This window comes from Culex quinquefasciatus, chromosome 2 (genome assembly GCF_015732765.1).
Source record: "Culex quinquefasciatus strain JHB chromosome 2, VPISU_Cqui_1.0_pri_paternal, whole genome shotgun sequence".
In the NCBI taxonomy this organism is placed as follows: Eukaryota; Metazoa; Arthropoda; class Insecta; order Diptera; family Culicidae; genus Culex; species Culex quinquefasciatus.
The window spans coordinates 165,858,374-165,876,558 of NC_051862.1; the positions used below are offsets into that span (position 1 = coordinate 165,858,374).

An 18,185-nucleotide genomic window follows, 5' to 3' on the forward strand; every position below is an offset into this window, starting at 1 on the left:
GAGACTACTCATCACGTGTGGGATTGGGATATACAAGAAAAAGTAGAAGCCACGTGTAGGAAGACTTGCTCTGCCAGAAGCTTTGGGAGTTATTTTGAACATTCTGAGGAAGCTTCTTGGGGATCATGCTTAAGTAATGCAATGGAAGTTTATCAAATATACAACGCACATTATTCTTCAGCTGACATTAGTTGAAATTATTGTTTTTAAGTTTATCAAACTTGAGATTTGTTTTCAAGATTATAATTAATTATATTCCAGGACGTTTTTCTAAATTTTTCAATAAACAACAAAATTGATGAAAATTCAAGAATATTCAGTTCAACAACATTAACAATAATGAATCAAAAACTTCTCTCTGCCTGTATTAATGTGAAAAAAATCAAAATAAATTAAAATTTCATCAAAATTGCAATTGCAAAATAGTTTCATTTTCAAAAAAAAAAAAAAATAAAATTTATAAAACATTCTTCATGCGTTCTCTATGCCTAAAGAAGCAATTTTGCATAAAAAATGTATCTTGAGAATTGATTTTCTGATCCGTTAAATGTCTTTGACAAAGTTGCAGGTAATGATCAAGGGCCTTCGGCATGGCTTCAGACTGGCAAATAATGATTAATTACTCTGATTTAGAGCTGGTAATTATAAGGTTATTAATGGAAATTAGAGTAGTTAAAAGAAAATAATGGGTAATTTAAGAAATTATTGAGTAATTAAAGTTATTTATTATTTTAAAAACCAAGTTAGGTTATGCGAATCTTATATAATTTTTTGAATAAGAGTAACGCGCAATGATTCCAAAACGATGACTGGCTCTTTATGTACAGAATCTTATCCACCAAAATCCATAAAAACTTAAATTCAATGTTGACAAGAAAATGATGTTGGGGATTTCACTGATTAACAACAAAAGAAAACGCCATGGTATACTACCAAGAGAAAATGTGTTTCAAATCCTAAATCTTTGCATCTCTCATTAAAAAAAACGTGTATAATTTTCCTAGATTAATACAACTGTTGCTTTTTCTTTCAATAAGCAGTCGCAATATTTTTTACAAAAATATAAGAGCCAATAAAAGAAGTGCAATCAGCTTCGTCAAAATCTTCTTCTACGTTTTTTTTATTCAATTTATTTGGTCTCCTTTAAAAATATATAATCGGGATGTACTTTGTTATATTTGAAGTTTCTGTAAAAAAAAATATTTTAAAAATTTAACTTATTGAAACTTTACTACGACTCGAATACAATTTTATCATTTCTAAATCTGTCCATACATTATAAAGTTTCTTTAAACGCACTTTTCAAAATATTTTCTCAAATTTTGAGAATAATTTTTATCGTTTACAATTAGTCAACAGTTAGAATCGGCCTAAATCCAGAAACTGAAGTTTAAAATCAAATTATTCGCTCTACAGCATTGCCTTGGCGTTCTCGATTGCGAGATTCCTACTCGAAACTAAGTGTCCGAAGGCTTGATTGTTGAGGCAATTGCAAACCTCTTTTTACACCTTAGCTTCCCTCCACCCCGGGAAGGCGTGGTCAGATAAATCTCGTGTCGAAAAATGCCACCGGGACCATCTGGGATCGAACCCAAGCCGACTGGGTGAGAGGCAACCACGCTTACCCCTATACCACTGACTGATGTTTGAATATACTTTAAAAATGGATTTTTTTTCACTTGTTTAATTTCATCATTTGAAGTTTTTTTTTCAATTTAAGTGAAACCAGATTTGATTCAAAATTGTCACATTATAAAATTCATTTTATCGCGTTGATAATCATTTTGAGCATGAGATAACCAGTAAAAAATGTTTAGAATTTGGGACAATTCGTTGTGCAATACCATTAAAAGTATTTTTTGCGAATAAAAAAAAAACTAATTTCTTTAACAAATCATCTGTTCTGGGATATAACTCTAAAATTAACTCTTTTACTAGAAATGTTTAAACCATGTCTAGTACTTTTTTTTCTTTTTTGTAATCTTAAAGTTTAAATTTGGGATTTGGGTAATTCTCTACCAACTCACACAAAATCGGGAAAAGTTGTCCCGACCCCTTTTCGATTTGCGTGAAACTTTGTCCTTTAGGGTAACTTTTGTCCCTGATCACGAATCCGAGGTCCGTTTTTTGATATCTCATGACGGAGGGGCGGTGCGACCCCTTCCATTTTTGAACATGCGAAAAAAGAGGTGTTTTCAATAATTTGCAGCCTGAAACGGTGATGAGATAGAAATTTTGTGTCCAAGGTACTTTTATGTAAAATTAGACGCCCGATTTGATGGCGTACTCAGAATCCCGAAAAACGTATTTTTCATTGAAAAAAAAAACACTAAAAAAGTTTTAAAAATTCTCCCATTTTCCGTTACTTGACTGTAAAAAATTGAAACATAAGGGTCATTTTTTCATTTAGAACAAAATTTTTCATTTTAAGATTTCATGTTTTTTTTTTTAATTTTGCAGGGTTAGGTTTTAGAGTGTAACAATGTTGTTCAAAGTTGTAGTGCAGACAATTACAAAAATTTTGATATGTAGACATAATGGGTTTGCTTATCAACATCACGAGTTATCGCGATTTACGAAAAAAAGTTTTGAAAAAGTTACTTTTTGCGTTTCTCTTTGTTTCGTCGTCCGTGTCTGTCGCGGGTGACCATGAACGGCCATGATCGATGACGACCAACTTTTTCAAAACTTTTTTCCGTAAAATCGCGATAACTCATGATGTTTATTAGCAAACCCCCTATGTCTTTATAACAGCAAAAAATTATTGTCTGCTCTACAACTTTGTAGAACATTGCTACACTCTAAAAAATAACCTTGCAGTTAGAAAAAAACACAAAATTTTAAAATAAAAAAATTTGTTCTAAATGAAAAAATGACCCTACTGGGTCAAGGTATATTCAAAAAGTACATTAAATTTCCCATAAAATGACATGTTTCAAAAAATTTTACAGTCGAGTAACGGAAAATGGGAGAATTTTTAAAACTTTTTTAGTGTTTTTTCGATGAAAAATACGTTTTTTCGGAATTCTGAGTGCACCATCAAATCGGGCGTCTAATTTTACACAAAAGTCCCTTTGACACCAAATTTCAATCTCATCACCGTTTCAGGCTGCAAATTGTTGAAAAACACCTCATTTTTCGCATGTTCAAAAATGGAAGGGGTCGTACCGCCCCTCCGTCACGAGATATCAAAAATGGAATGGGTGGAGTCGGAGGTCGTGTTACGCTCCATAAAAAATTTATATAATTTTGTTTGAAATTTTGACACGAGGTTGTGAGGTCATAAATTTCGAAGAACGCTCCCTAAGCCCTTTCAATAAGCTAATCACACATACTTTTCATGTATCTCAAAAATGAATAGTCAAAAAATCAAAATTTTTGGACTTTTATCAAGGGCGATTTTGTTCTTACTTCTTTTATTGTAAAGAATGAAAAATAGTAATGCTAGGTTCAAAAAACGATGATAAGCTTTCATTATATCAACAAGTCAACAATCCACTCAACAGAGACCATTACGATGAATGAACTTCAATTTAACCCCACAGTCAATACAAAATCAACAGAAAAATCCCTTCACAGGGTTTATTTAATTTTCCTTCCTATGAGGGGGCACGTTCCTGCCCGTTGATTGATCCAGCTTGAAATTCAATTGCAAAACCACCCACCCACCGAAGGAGAGCATTCATCTTGCTCAATCGCGCCTTCACTTCGAAGTAAGCCCTTTCGAGCTCCCACACCAAAAAAGAGCACTTCTCTCTGTACATGCAAATGCTGCTTTCTGTTGCACAGTTAGAAATTTTGGAATGTTTTTTGGAATTAAATTTTGATCACGCATTTTTTCAAAGAGTGTTTATAACAAAATTCACAAAAAAAATTAATCTAATTTTTAACAAAATTTCAACCGTGTTAATCGACCTTCAACCCATCACTCCCCCCCCCCCCACCTCACTCACCTATGGTGTAGGTGTGTCCATCGATCTGGAACGTGGCACTTTTACACTTTTTGAACACTTGCCGCATTCCGACGGCCGACGACGAACCGAATCCTCCTCCCCCGGTGGAAGCTGCCCTGGAGGCAGCACGTCCCAGCGGGGGTGGTCTGCTCAGGGAGGTGGGTCGCTGCCCAACACCACCCCCGAGGGATGCTGCTGCGGTGGCGACCAGCTGACTGCTCGAACTTGAAGGCGTTGCCGTGGAAACAGCACCACCCACAACGCCCCCACCTCCACCTACTGAGGACGCGGTTGGTGGTGGTTGTGATGATGGGTTATTACTTTTCAATGATTGATTGGTTTGGTTCGCCATTTTTTTTTCGCACCCTTGTTCTGGTGGTGGTGGTTGGGGATGATTTTTCACTTCACCGTTTTTTCTTCTTTACACTGCGATACGATTTTTTCCAGCCCCGGCTGGGTTTCCCTTTTGACAGTGCAATATAAAGGACCAGAGCAAATATTTGCTGGATTTTTTTTATTTCTTCTCTCACTACATCACGCTGAACTTGTGGCGATACTGCGTTGTACAATTTTCACTTACTACGGGAGGAAGTTATGAATTGTATTTGTGGAATATTTCTTTTTCGGAAAATGTCATTGAATTGCACATTCAAAAATAAAAAGGTTTAAAAAAATTATAATCAACCCTAAATACTTCTCCGCAGTCTTAAACATAAAGTTTATTCCTTTCGAAGCATGTTTTTTTGGCTTCATTCACATGAACATTAAAAACAAAGAAATCATTCCTCCTAAATTCGTCCTAATACACATTATTTTGTAATGCAGCTTTCAGGGTCACTATTACTTGCATTGGTTTTTCATCTCAATATTCTTTTATATGATTTTATAAAATCAATTAAGTTTTTATTCAATAAATTATCATTTCACAATGTGATTTACTTTGTTATGTGTTTATATAATTTGTCTTGTGACACAATTGTTTATTGCTAAAAAGCTTATCAAAAGTAAGAAAAAGTATCCAGAAGAACCTACAAAATTTCTATAGAAAGATGTTTTTATTTATAAATTTCAAAGTCTAAAAGATTTAAAGTTTTGAATAAAACTAAAAAAGCACATTTGCATTGTAAAATTTGATCATGTTGTTAAGTCAGGCTGAATGTTTAGTTGTTTTGAATTAGAGCAATTCCTGAGATTTCGGTCATTGGATTTTTTCTGTATTTTTTTATTCGGCTGAAACTTTTTTCGTGCCTTCAGTATGTCCAAAAAAGCCATTTTGCATCATTAGTTTGTCCATATAATTTTCCATGCAAATTTGGCAGCTGTCCATACAAAAAATAATATGTGAAATTAAAAAAATCTGTATCTTTTGAAAGAATTTTTTGACCAATTTGGTGTCTTCGACGAAGTTGTAGGTATGGATATGGGACCATTCATAAACCACGTGGACACTTTTTTGGTAATCTCGAACCCCCCCCCCCCCCATCGTGGACAATTGTCCATACAAAAAAAATCTTTTTTTTGTATGGAGCATGGACAATCGCCATACCCCCCCCCCCCTAAAGTGTCCACGTGGTTTATGGATGGTCCCTATGAAATACACTGAAAAAAATGATACACGGTTAAAATTTTTTTGGTGATTTTTTATTTCACTTTTTGTCACTGAAACTTGATTTGCAAAAAACACTATTTTTTTATTTTTTTATATGTTTTAGAGGACATCAAATTCCAACTTTTCAGAAATTTCTAGGAAGGGCAAAAAATCTTTGACCGAATTATGATTTTTGAATCAATACAATTTTTTTCAAAAAATCGAAATATCGGTCGCAAAAATTTTCAATTTCATTTTTCGATGAAAAATTGAATTTGCAATCAAAAGGTACTCCAGTGAAATTTCGATTAAGTGCACCGTTTTGAAGTTAAAGCCATTTTTATGCAACTTTTTTCAAAATAGTCGCAGTTATTTTTTTTAAATAGCGCCCATGTGTACACACTTATGAAAAAAATATTTATGAAAAGCTGAGAAAATTTTCTATATTTTGCTTTTTTGGATTTTGTTGATACGACCCTTAGTTGCAGAGATATTGCTATGCAAAGGTTTAAAAACAAGAAAATTGATGTTTTCTAAGTCTCACCCAAACAATCCACCATTTTCTAATGTCGATATCTCAGCATCGAATGTTCCGATTCACAATATTAAAATATGAAACATTCGTAAATTTTCCGATCTTTTCGAAAAAAATAATTTCAAAATTTTTTAATCAAGACTAACATTTCAAAAGGGCGTAATGTTGAATGTTTAGACTTTTTGAAATTTAAGTCATGATTTAAAATTTTTGAAAACATTTTTTTCAAAAAGATCGGAAAATTTCATGAATGTTTCATATTAAAACATTATAAATCGGACCAATAGTTGCTGAGATATCGACATTAGAAAATGGTGGGTTGTTTGGGTTAAGAATTGGAAAACATTAATTTTCTTGTTTTTAAACTTTTGCATGGCAATATCTCAGCAACTAAGGGTTGTATCAACAAAGTCCGAAAGAGCAAAATATAGAGAATTTTCTCAGCTTTTCAAAAATATTTTTTTCAAAAGTGGGCAAACATAGGCACTATTTTTAAAAAATCAATAACTGCGACTATTTTGAAAAAAGTTACATTAAAATGACTATAACTTGAAAACGGCACACTTTATCAAAATTTCACTAACGTACTTTTTAATTGCATATATTCAATTTTACATCGAAAAATGAAGTTGAAAAATTTTTGCGACCAATATTTCGATTTTTTGAAAAAAATTGTATTGATTCAAAAAATCATAACTCAATCAAAGATTTTTTGCCCATCCTGGAAATTTCTGAAAAGTTGGCATTTGATGTCCTCTAAAACATATCAAAAAATTAAAAAAAATTAAATAGTGCTTTTTTTTGCAAATCAAGTTTTAGTGACAAAAAGTGAAATTAAAAATAACCTAAATTTTTTTTACCGTGTATAATTTTTTTCAATGTAGTCCATATCCATGCTTACAACTTTGCCGAAGACACCAAATCGATCAAAAAATTCCTTCAAAAGATACAGGTTTTTTAATTTCACATATCATTTTTGTATGGACAGCTGCCAAATTTTTATGGAAAATTATATGAACTAATGTTGCAAAATGGCTTCTTTGGGCATAGCGAAGGCACCAAAAAAGTTTCAGCCGAATTAAAAAATACAAAAATATAAATTAAAGAAAAAAGACCGATTCCGTAGAGAACTGCTCAATGGCCAAAAAATCGTTGACCGAGTTATGAATTTCTTGAATCATTACTGGTTTATTAAAAAAAATCGGAATATTGGTCGCAAAAAAATTTCAACTTCATTTTTCAATGTGAAATCAAAGGTCAAACCATAAAGTACATTAGTGAAATTTGGATAAAGTTCATCGTTTTCAAGTTTTAACCATTTTTTTGTAACTTTTTTGAAACAGTTATTCATTTTTTTTAAACAAGTGCCCATGTTTGCCCATTCCTGAAAAAAATATTTTTGAAAAGCTGAGAAAATTCTCTATATTTTGTTTTTTTTTTAACTTTGTAGATACGACCCTTAGTTGCTGAGATATTGCCATGCATGTTTTTAAAAACAGGAAAATGGATGTTTTCTAAGTATCACCCAAACAACCCACCATATTCTAATGGCGATATCTCAGCAACTAATGGTCGACTTTCAATGTTAAAATATGAAACATCCGTGAAGTTATCCAAACTTTTGGAAAAAAATATTTTAATATTTTTTTTAATAAAGGCCTACATTCAAAGGACGTTATATTGAATGCAAAATATAAAGACTTTTCGCAATATTCATTGAAATTTAAGAAAAGTTGGTATAAAAAATAATAAAAATTGTATTTTTTTGCAAATCAAGTTTTAGTGACAAAAAGTGAAATTAAAAGTCACCAAAATACATTTTTACCGTGTAACATTTTTTCTCAGTGTAGTCCTTATCTACATCTACATTTTTGTCGGAGACACCAAATCGATCAAAAAATTCCTTCTAAAGGTACAGATTTTTGAATTTTCATATGTCATTTTTGTATGGACAGCTGCCAAATTTGTATGGAAAATTAATGATGTAAAATGGCTTCTTTGGTCATACCGAAGGCACAAAAAAAGTTAGAGCTGGAATAAATAAATACAAAAAATAAATCGAATGGCCGAAATCTCATTGAAAATCTGACCATTAGTTGCTGAGATATCAACATAAGCTAAAATATTTGAAAACGGTGCACATAATCGAAATTTATTGAAAGTACTTATCGATAGCAACTTCAATTTTACATAAAAATGAGGTCACAAATTACGATTTGAAAAAAATCAAAACTCGTTGCAAAATGTGGGTCCTATTCTGAATTACCTCAAAGATGCGCCAGTTTGTCCCCTAAAACATATAAAAATTCAAAAAATAATTACACTGACTTACAAAAAAACATACAAAAATGACTGCGCAGGCTTAAATCGAGGGGAAGCATGAAGTTTGGGGTCCCCAGAAACACGATCACACCCTAAACTTCATGCTTTCCCTCGAGTTGAGCCAGGGCAGAAATTTTGTTTGTCGCTGTTACCTCTGCATGACATTTAATTTTTTAATTGAATTGCACCTTGCGTTTGATATTAATTGTTTTTGCTGTAGCCATCAATATACTTTTTATTCTTAACCCTTGGTATAACGCTTAAAAAAGGCACAACTTTGCCCAACCTTCGGATAAATTCCAGCTCATTTCATTGCAAAGATACTCGATTCATCTCCCCTCGCACCATTTATCAACGTTAAAAGTATCATTTCCCTAAAGACAGCCCTAAAAACTTTTATAAATCGACCTTCCCCCTTTCCTTCATTCCCAAACTTCTCCAAGCCGATCTCCTTCATCGCCAATCCATGAAAAATTCAGCAAGATTTACGGAACCAGTTTGAATAATTGATCAGATTAAATTTCTTTGGGTACGCCTCATCCTTCTATTGACACGCGTACTCAATTTTAGCATGCCAGAGCTGAGCAGATTAACCCAAGTTGGTACATTTTTAATCGGATTCTTGACCCAAAGGACTTTGAAATCGTCATAAACGTTAGGGTGAAGTGATGATTTGCGTCACCAAATTTACATATTTTAAAATTTACCTTTGATATTTTACGGGTCAAATTCAACTAGGTTCACCTCTCAACTCAACAGAAGGGGGGAATCTATCCAGCGGAATGCACACCTTCGTTACTTATTCAGGGCCGGTTTACGTTTGGCAAAACCAGAGCCGGTCCGGAATGAATACTCTACTGTGCACAACAGCAGACAAACATAAATTCCAAGTGGCGGTGGCAACGGCTGTTGACTGGCCACTTTTTCGTATGCCGTATTCAAAACTTGGCCATTCGGGCAGCCAACAGCCGGATGGTAGCAGAACAAAACTGCTGGGCACTTTTTAATTTTAGTTTGCAGTGAGTGGGGTCAAGTTGGGACATGGTGTCGACAAAAAGAGAAATTGAAATATCAGTTTAAAATGCTATGTTGTAGGAAGAATCAGTGAAGCACTAAGCACTAATTGAAAATTTTGATTGTTTTTGTTTAAAGACATGCATTATAATTTTATTATATAAAAACAAGTAGACACCTGCCACTTGTGCGAGGAACCTGTCTCAGAGCCGTGGGCTCTTATGGCCGGAACAGCCAAAGCAAAGCTGGGGGGTTTGCGGGCGGTGGAGGCAAAACAAGCAAGTGAATAATTTATTACGTGATCATGTGTATGCGGAGATGTTCTTGTAGCTGCCTCCTGGTGTGTGTACTACACTACAAGGTACACAACAGAACAGAACAGAACGTTGACTGACATCGTCGGGGTTGATTTTTTGGTAGGAGGAGGGGGTTGAAAAATATGTTTTTCTTTGGTGTTGGTGCCCCAAGATGAAAAATTATGATTTTTTCGCAAAGAAAGTATTTCATTTTTACGGCGAATTTCACAGTTGAGGGAGAAAAGTGGCTAAATTTTTCATTTTTCATCAGTTTCAACTGTGTACAAGTGCTTGGTGTCCTGCCAGGCGAGGAATCCCGGCGACTAGTGGACAAAACTTCTACTTGTGGTGCACACAAGTCCGGACAAGTGGCCGTTTCTGGAAAAGTCCTTACTTGGAATGGGTCACTGAGGTAGAACACTTGGTACGAAGGATTACTGGGGTGAAATATGTGGTGAAGGGCACAAGTTTTTCAGCTGTGAGCAACTTTGCTCTCTACGCTGCCAGTTGGGGGACATATGAAAATAGTTTACGAAAGTTTAGCATGTTTGCTTCTGGAAAGAATGCATTTTTTACGTACAGCAGATTGCAACCTCTGCTCGATTACCATAAATCTTCAAAGGATTCTTTATAGTCCTTGAAGATATTTTTTTCCAAATTCCTCCTAATCACACTCATAACTTTCAATTGGAGGAGAAAGAATAATATCGAAAGTCATCGCCATTGTGGCTTCATCAAACAAAAAGCACGAACTTCCCACCCCCCAAATCCATAAATAATTCCCCCTTTGGCGTGCTCTGATGTCCGCATGATAAATGGATCTCTTTAATTTTCCGCTTTCAATCGCTGCAAGCAAAAAAATTCTCTCCACCGGACATCATCTTTGTTCGATTCCTAGAAATCGTCCTCTTTAATGATTTTTTTTGCTTTTCCGGTTCAGTTTCATGGTTTAAGGACGAAGGACAGCGAACTCGGGGTCGTATGATAAATTGTTCCGATATGGTTAACAGTTACGAATGGAAGACCTCGAGTCCTTGACCTTCTTACAAGGTTTGGTGTTTTTTTGTTATTGGATTCGTGGCTTATCATACTTTAGCAGCTTTTTCGAGAGTTACGTTACTGTGGAAAATATTGGACATTTTTTATCGTTTTTTGGTAAGGTCTTCGATGAGAGCAATTCTTTACGAAATCGGCTGATTTCAACCATTTTTATTTTTCGTATTTTTTATTTTTTTTTTTACTTTGTGGGGCCTTCCCTAAGACCAAAGAAGCTATTTTGTGTCATTGGTTCACCGATACAAGTCTCCATAAAATTTTGGCAGTTGTCCATACAAAAATGGTGCGTAAATATTCAAACAGCTGTAACTTTTGAGTGAATTTTCTGATCAATTTGGTGACCATTGAGAAAGGAAAAAGGCAAACAGATTTTTTTTGCAGATTTTGTAAAAAACTTTTTTTTACAAAAACTCACCGTGATTATGATTTTTGAATTTTTTTATATGTTTTAGGGGACAAAATCCCGCAACTTTTGAGCCATAGAGAAGTTTGGTCAAATTTTATGGACTTTTTGAAAAATATATTGTTAGAAATGGTCACAAATGGTCACTATTTTTCAAAACCGAAAACAGCAAATTTTTCGCTAAAATTAAACTTTCGGTGACTATATCTTGAAAATGGAAAAAAATGTGTTAAGTATTTTTCGATTCATATTCAATTTTTAATAAATAATAATGAAGTCGAATTTGTTTTAGCATGAAATTTCCATATTTTTTTCAAAAACCCATAACTCAGCGGCTTATTTTTTGACCATCCTTCTCTATGGCTTGAAAATTGCGGGTTTTGTCCCCGCTTATAAAAAATTATCGAAAATAAAAAAAATGCATATTTTGGGAAATTGAAATTTGTGTGTGTGGTGCTCACCTAAGGCGCCAACATCTTGGCGGATTGTAAAACTAAGACAAACACATACACACGGGCGGCAGTCACGAACGGACTGCAGGAGTGAGAGGACGCGAGTGCAAAGGGCCGCAAGTAGCGCGCCCTGGAACCGGGAATCGTGGCCAAGCAGGAGAGTCCCTGGAAACCCGAAGTAGGTTCCCACAAATGGCGACGAGGATGGAATCCTCGCATTGGTCCCGCAACCGGTAAGTCCTTTTCGTTTGTTCTCCACCGGTGCCAAGAACAGGGCAAGAGAAGCAAGATAGCTTCAGCATCAGGTGGAGTGACTTAACGGACGAGGACGTGACGCAAAACGTGACGTCATCCGCAGACAAGAAGCCATGCACCGGAGAAAAAAAGTGGAGACATCGTTTTTGTTGTGGTGGTGGTTGTTAGTTTTGACAACTTTGCTTAAAAGGGGGTTCGGCCATTGAGGTCGAAACGATAAACTGCCATCACAGCGGTAAAAACTATGTCGAAACAAACCCCTCGTTCGACAAAATGTGTATTATGACGACAACAAAAAAAAAAAAAAAACGGACGAAGGAAAAAGGTAAATCAAAAAAATTATCGATGGCGATCAGCACCTGATTGGAAACGGAGTAACCCGCACCCCAAATCATCGAAGCCATGAGCCTTTAGCTCGGTATTGGGCTTCGAGCCCGGGTTGGAGCTACGAGCTCGGGATTGGGCTTCGAGCCCGGGAATGAGCCTTCGAGCTCGGGATTGGGCTACGAGCCCGGGATTGAGCTTCGAGCTCGGGATTGAGCTTCGTGCTCGGGATTGGGCTACGAGCCCGGGATTGAGCTTCGAGCTCGGGATTGGGCTACGAGCCTGGGATTGAGCTTCGAGCTCGGGATTGAGCTTCGAGCTCGGGATTGAGCTTCGAGCTCGGGATTGGGCTACGAGCCCGGGATTGAGCTTCGAGCTCGGGATTGGGCTACGAGCTCGGGATCGAGCTTCGAGCTCGGGATTGGGCTACGAGCCCGGGATTGAGCTTCGAGCTCGGGATTGAGCTTCGAGCTCGGGATTGGGCTACGAGCCCGGGATTGAGCTTCGAGCTCGGGATTGGGCTTCGAGCCCGGGAATGAGCCTTCGAGCTCGGGATTGGGCTACGAGCCCGGGATTGAGCTTCGAGCTCGGGATTGAGCTTCGTGCTCGGGATTGGGCTACGAGCCCGGGATTGAGCTTCGAGCTCGGGATTGGGCTACGAGCCCGGGATTGAGCTTCGAGCTCGGGATTGAGCTTCGAGCTCGGGATTGGGCTACGAGCCCGGGATTAAGCTTCGAGCTCGGGATTGAGCTTCGAGCTCGGGATGGAGCTTCGAGCTCGTAAACAAAACAAGTCTGAGCTTCGAGCTCGTTAAAAAAACAAAACTCCGAGCTTCGAGCTCTTCATGAGTATGAGCTTCGAGCTCATCAAAAGAAAAACTAAACTTCGAGCTTCGAGCTCTTCAGGAGTCTGAGCTTAGAGCTCGTTAACAAAATAAAATTCCGAGCTTCGAGCTCTTCAGAAGTCAGAGCTTAGAGCTCGTAAAAAAAACAAAACTCCGAGCTTCGAGCTCTTTAGGAATTAGAGCTTCGAGCTCGTTAAAAAAAAACAAAACTACGAGCTTCGAGCTCTTCAGTAGACTGCATTTCAAGTTCGCTATAAAAAAAGAAGAAATTCTGAGCATCGAGCAAAAACAGAACTCCAAGCTACAAGCTCGGAAAAAAAAATAACGAAACAATCCTGCCAAAGAGCAAAGACCTCATAAAAAAAACTAAATAGAGAAGTTATCGACACAATAAATAAGAAAAATAGTCGAAGTTTCAGAACCTTAGAAACTAAATCAAATCAGATATCAATAAAAATTAAGGGAGGATACTGCCAAGGGTAAAACCAGGTACAACTGACGGTACAACTATCTTACGTTCTTGTGCGTCACATGTACCAAATATCATAGAGTAAATAACTAATGAACAAAAATACAGCAATAATATAGTAAATATAAATATGTATACCCAAAATACATCAACTAAGGAACCATTATTGCATCACATTTGAAAAGGACTTTGTTATGTGATTATTTCTCTGACGCACGGTTCAATTCAGTTATGTCATTTAACATCGCTATTACTATTGATGTTCTGTAATTCCTAGCCAAGAGCTTCATGTTAGTTATTTAGTTTGTCGTTGTCCGCATACAATAGGCCTTATTTAACATCTATTAGAGAAAACGAGATGTGGTGCTCACCTAAGGCGCCAACATCTTGGCGGATTGTAAAACTAAGACAAACACATACACACGGGCGGCAGTCACGAACGGACTGCAGGAGTGAGAGGACGCGAGTGCAAAGGGCCGCAAGTAGCGCGCCCTGGAACCGGGAATCGTGGCCAAGCAGGAGAGTCCCTGGAAACCCGAAGTAGGTTCCCACAGTGTGCAAAAAAGTTAATTAGAAATTGGCCATTTTTTTCCATGCACCTATTTTTTCTCAATAATCCACAACAATACCTGCAAATTTGCCAAACACACCAAATTGGTCAAAAAATTCACTCAAAAGTTACAGCTGTTTGAATATTTATGTACCATTTTTGTATGGACATCTGCCAAAATTGTATGGAGACTTGTATGGGTGAACCAATGACACATAATAGCTTCTTTGGTCGTAGAGAAGGCCCCAACAAAGTTTGAGCCAAATAAAAAAATGCAAATAAAATCCATTTCCGATTCTTGAAAAAAATATAACAGCTTTTTTGGGAATAAATTTAAAAAATACAGTTATTTTCAGGTCTTTTTTACAATTTTGAAAAAAAAAACTGAGTTATCAAAAATATTTTTCGGAAAGTTTTAGATTTTTCCAATCATCTTGAAATCTTAAATCTATTCTCTACGAAATCGGTATTTTTTCTTCAATTTTAATTTTTGTATTTTTTAATCCGACTGAAACTTTTTTGGTGCCTTCGGTATCTCAGCAACTTAAGGTCGTATCAACAAAGTCCGAAGAAGCGAAATATAGAGAATTTTCTCAGCCTTTCAAAAATATTTTTTTGCAAAAGTGGGCAAACATGTGCACTAATTTTGAAAAATGAAAAACTGCGACCTTTTTGAAAAAAGTTACATAAAAATTGCTATAACTTGAAAACGGTGCACTTTATCAAAATTTCACTAAAGTACTTTTTGAGATTGGAGGGCTTGGCAGCACTGGCCGAGTTCGTTTGCCTATCGTGTAGGAGCCGATCTAAACGCGATTTATCGTTGTTAATTTAACATAATGGTGTTCAAATAGTGTTGAAAAGCTTATTTAGTATGTCTTCGAATACGAAATAGTGAAGGTTCCTAGTTTTTGTGAGATTTCGATGTGTTTTAAAGTGTTTAATCATTTGCATTGAGTGTTCCACGAAGAATTCATTTTTTCATTGTTTTGATAGTGCGTTGCAAACTTCATCGGTAGTGCACACCAGACGTCACACGCTCTTTCCTGCAGGGCAACACGCTGCCAGATGCGTGAAAGCTTCAAAGTGACACTTGTCTCGATACTGCTCGCGTGTGTTGGTTTGTGTTCGAAGTTTTTTTTTGTTTTTTAAGAGCTTTCATTAAGTATTTTCTAGAAAGGGACATGTTTAATTCTGGAAGCGATATTTTTGTTAGATGAATGGGCGTACGACATGCTCTGTCCATGTAGTGTATTGGAGGTGATTAAAAAACTAATCGGAGCGAATCAGATTTGTGTTTTGTAAAATCTATTTTTCGAAACGGTTGCCGTGGTGGAATGGAAGTATAAAAGAAAAGGTCGTGATTTTATGTTAAAAGTGCGTGACAGCGATTTCTGGTGAACTAATTTGATAACATGAGTGATTTTTGAGAGCGAAAAATTGATCCTTAACTGGAGTTTGACTAAGTCAAAAATCTGGTCTAATTGGTGAATTTAGGAATTTTTTGCTACAATGTTGTAGATGAGTTCGTTCCATGTCGTGTGTGTGTGTGTGTGTGTGTGAGAGAGAGAGAGAGAGAGAGAGAGAGAGAGAGAGAGAAGTGTGTGTGTATGCGCGTTTTGATTTCTGTTGAATAATTCGATATCGCCGGTTCACGTCGCGGCCGTCGCGCTTGATTTTTTTGCTGTTCTTCAGTACGATGCGCGGGTAATTTTGTAATAAAACCGCTGCATTTGAAACGTCTAGTTAATTTCGGGCAAGATCATTTCATGTAAAATTTCGAGTATAAAATTCTCTAAGTTTAAAATCTTAATCGCGGCGTTATTGATTCTGAGTCCGATTCGCGATGCCTTTCCGTCGGGTCGCAAGATTTTTCGCGTTCGTCGTCGGTGTGCAACATCAACAAAACCTTGTCATACAATTTTAGCTCGATAAACATCGTAACTCGTCGTTTCTTCGTTAATCAGTACCTCACTTAACATCAATCATTTAAAACTCGTAAAAACATCTCAATTTAAAAGGTACACTGTTTAATTATTGATTCTTTAATAACAAATGATTGTGGTTCTATCTTTCCACAGCCGGCTGTCTAAGATTAAACCATTTTATTTAAAATTTAACAACCGATAAACGGGAAATGTCTCATCCGCAGCATCCGATTGCTTGCCTTGAGAATAAAATAAAATACCTTTCAACAAACACTATGATTTTGGGTCGCATCATCATCTTCTATGATGAATCCTGACTAAACACCCTATCCTACTAACAAGTTTTCAGGTTCCTGGCGCTCGTGGGGTGTAAGCACAGAGTAAATCAGCTGCCCTAGTAGCAACCTGCGCTAACTAACATTCCCGTCCCTTAAAATCGAGGTCTACAAACTGACATGGCGGGCGCCGTTGGTGGCCAATGACTGTTACCTATTCGCAACTGATCTAGCTTTAGCAATCATGGTGTTTTATCTTTTCAGCGCATTCATACATGCTGTTGATAAGGGAAATACCACTTGGTAGTCGAAGCCTATGATCAGTAGTGCTGAAAGGATATTACGGTTCTGTTCAGCAACGGAGAAGGACAACCATGGGTGGTCTCTCATGCTCATGCTCATGCTCATTTCACTAAAGTACTTTTTGATTCCAAATTCAATTTTACATCGAAAAAAAAGTAAAATTTTTGCGAGCAAAATTTCGATATTTAAAAAAATCAGTATTTATTAAAAAATCATAACTCGGTCAATAATTTTTTGCACAACCTGGAAATTTCTGAAAAGTTGGCATTTTGTGTCCTCTAAAACATATCAAAAAAAAAATAATTAAAAATAGTGTTTTTTTTTTGCAAATCAAGTTTTAGTGATAAAAAGTTAAATAAAAAAATCACCAAATTTTTTTACCGTGTATCATTTTTTTTCCAGTGTACTCCGTATTCATACCTACAACTTTGCCGAAGACACCAAATCGATCAAAAAATTCCTTCAAAAGATACAGATTTTTGAATTTTCATACATAATTTTTGTATGGACAGCTGCCAAATTTGTATGGAAAATTATATGGACAAACTAATGATGCAAAATGGCATCTTTGGGCATACCAAAGGCACCAAAAAAGTTTCAGTCGGATTAAAAAAATACAAAAAAAAAAATCGAATGACCGAAATCCTAGAGAACTGCTCAAGTATCATTTAATTTTTGAAAAACTAAATCAGTCAATATGAATTTTGGATGAAGCTGGATACTGAATTGCAGATTAAGGAAGATTAGTTTAGTAAAATTGGATAAGAGGAAAATTAAGTTCTCGAAAATTTGGCGAGGGAGGAATGGAACGAAAATAGTTTAAAGCTACAGATGTAACATAAAATTAGGCAATTAAAAATATTTCAAAATACTATGAAACAAATACTTCAACGCCCAACCAAACATCACGATAAAAGAAAAGTTGGTTGAAACTAAATAAGGACAGGATAATTTAATTAAATGAGATTTGAAGTTAAAATTTTAACAGCATAAACAACTTATATTTGAATATTCAAATAATATTTTCACCAATTAAACTCACGATTGAAACTTCAATTGTATGTTTTAATTTTAAAAGTTATTTAACTTTAAATATGAAAACATTCATAAATATATTTTTGTAAGTTTTCTCAAAGTGTCATGTTTTTCTCAATGAAATTAAGTTTACATCATCGGAAAACGGACTGCATCATTGGATTCTTTAGACAATTTAAGACTACGATTAACTAAAACTAGTTTGTAGAACACTTGTTTTAAAGGTGACTGAAAAAGTAATCAATCATATTTTCAGATTTTAATGTATTTTCAGTAGATCAATTTCCTAGTATATTTGGAAAAAAAATCCACCCTGGTTTTTAAAATAATTATTTTCAGCTTAAATATTTTTAAAAGCACTATTGATTTTTTGAATGTCTTACCAATTTATTTTTCTCATTGTATGAACAATAAATTGAACTCCTATAAACTTTGCATAATTCTGTCTTGGACTTGCTTATGCTTATCGACTTACGTCCTTGAGTTCAGCTGCGTTTCGGAGATCGTCATTGGCGTCACCAGAGAAAGCCCTAATTCATCACTAACCAAATCCCCCTTCACCCCTCCCTCTGGCTGACCTTAA

At 35.8% G+C, this 18,185-nt stretch overlaps 1 protein-coding gene across 7 annotated transcripts in view; it reads right to left on the bottom strand.

Annotated features, from left to right (window-relative positions):
* LOC6051146 (calcium/calmodulin-dependent 3',5'-cyclic nucleotide phosphodiesterase 1A) overlaps positions 1-18,185 on the bottom strand; it is a 660,139-nt gene that overhangs the window by 319,567 nt on the left and 322,387 nt on the right. For 2 of the 7 annotated variants that reach the window (XM_038257818.1, XM_038257810.1), the window contains exon 2: positions 3,954-4,532. The exons of the other annotated variants lie outside the window; for them this stretch is intronic. In XM_038257818.1, the coding sequence (XP_038113746.1) occupies positions 3,954-4,305 (352 nt within the window). In that variant the 5' untranslated portion in view covers positions 4,306-4,532. The remainder of the gene's footprint in view (positions 1-3,953; positions 4,533-18,185) is intronic. 7 annotated transcript variants of the gene reach the window in all.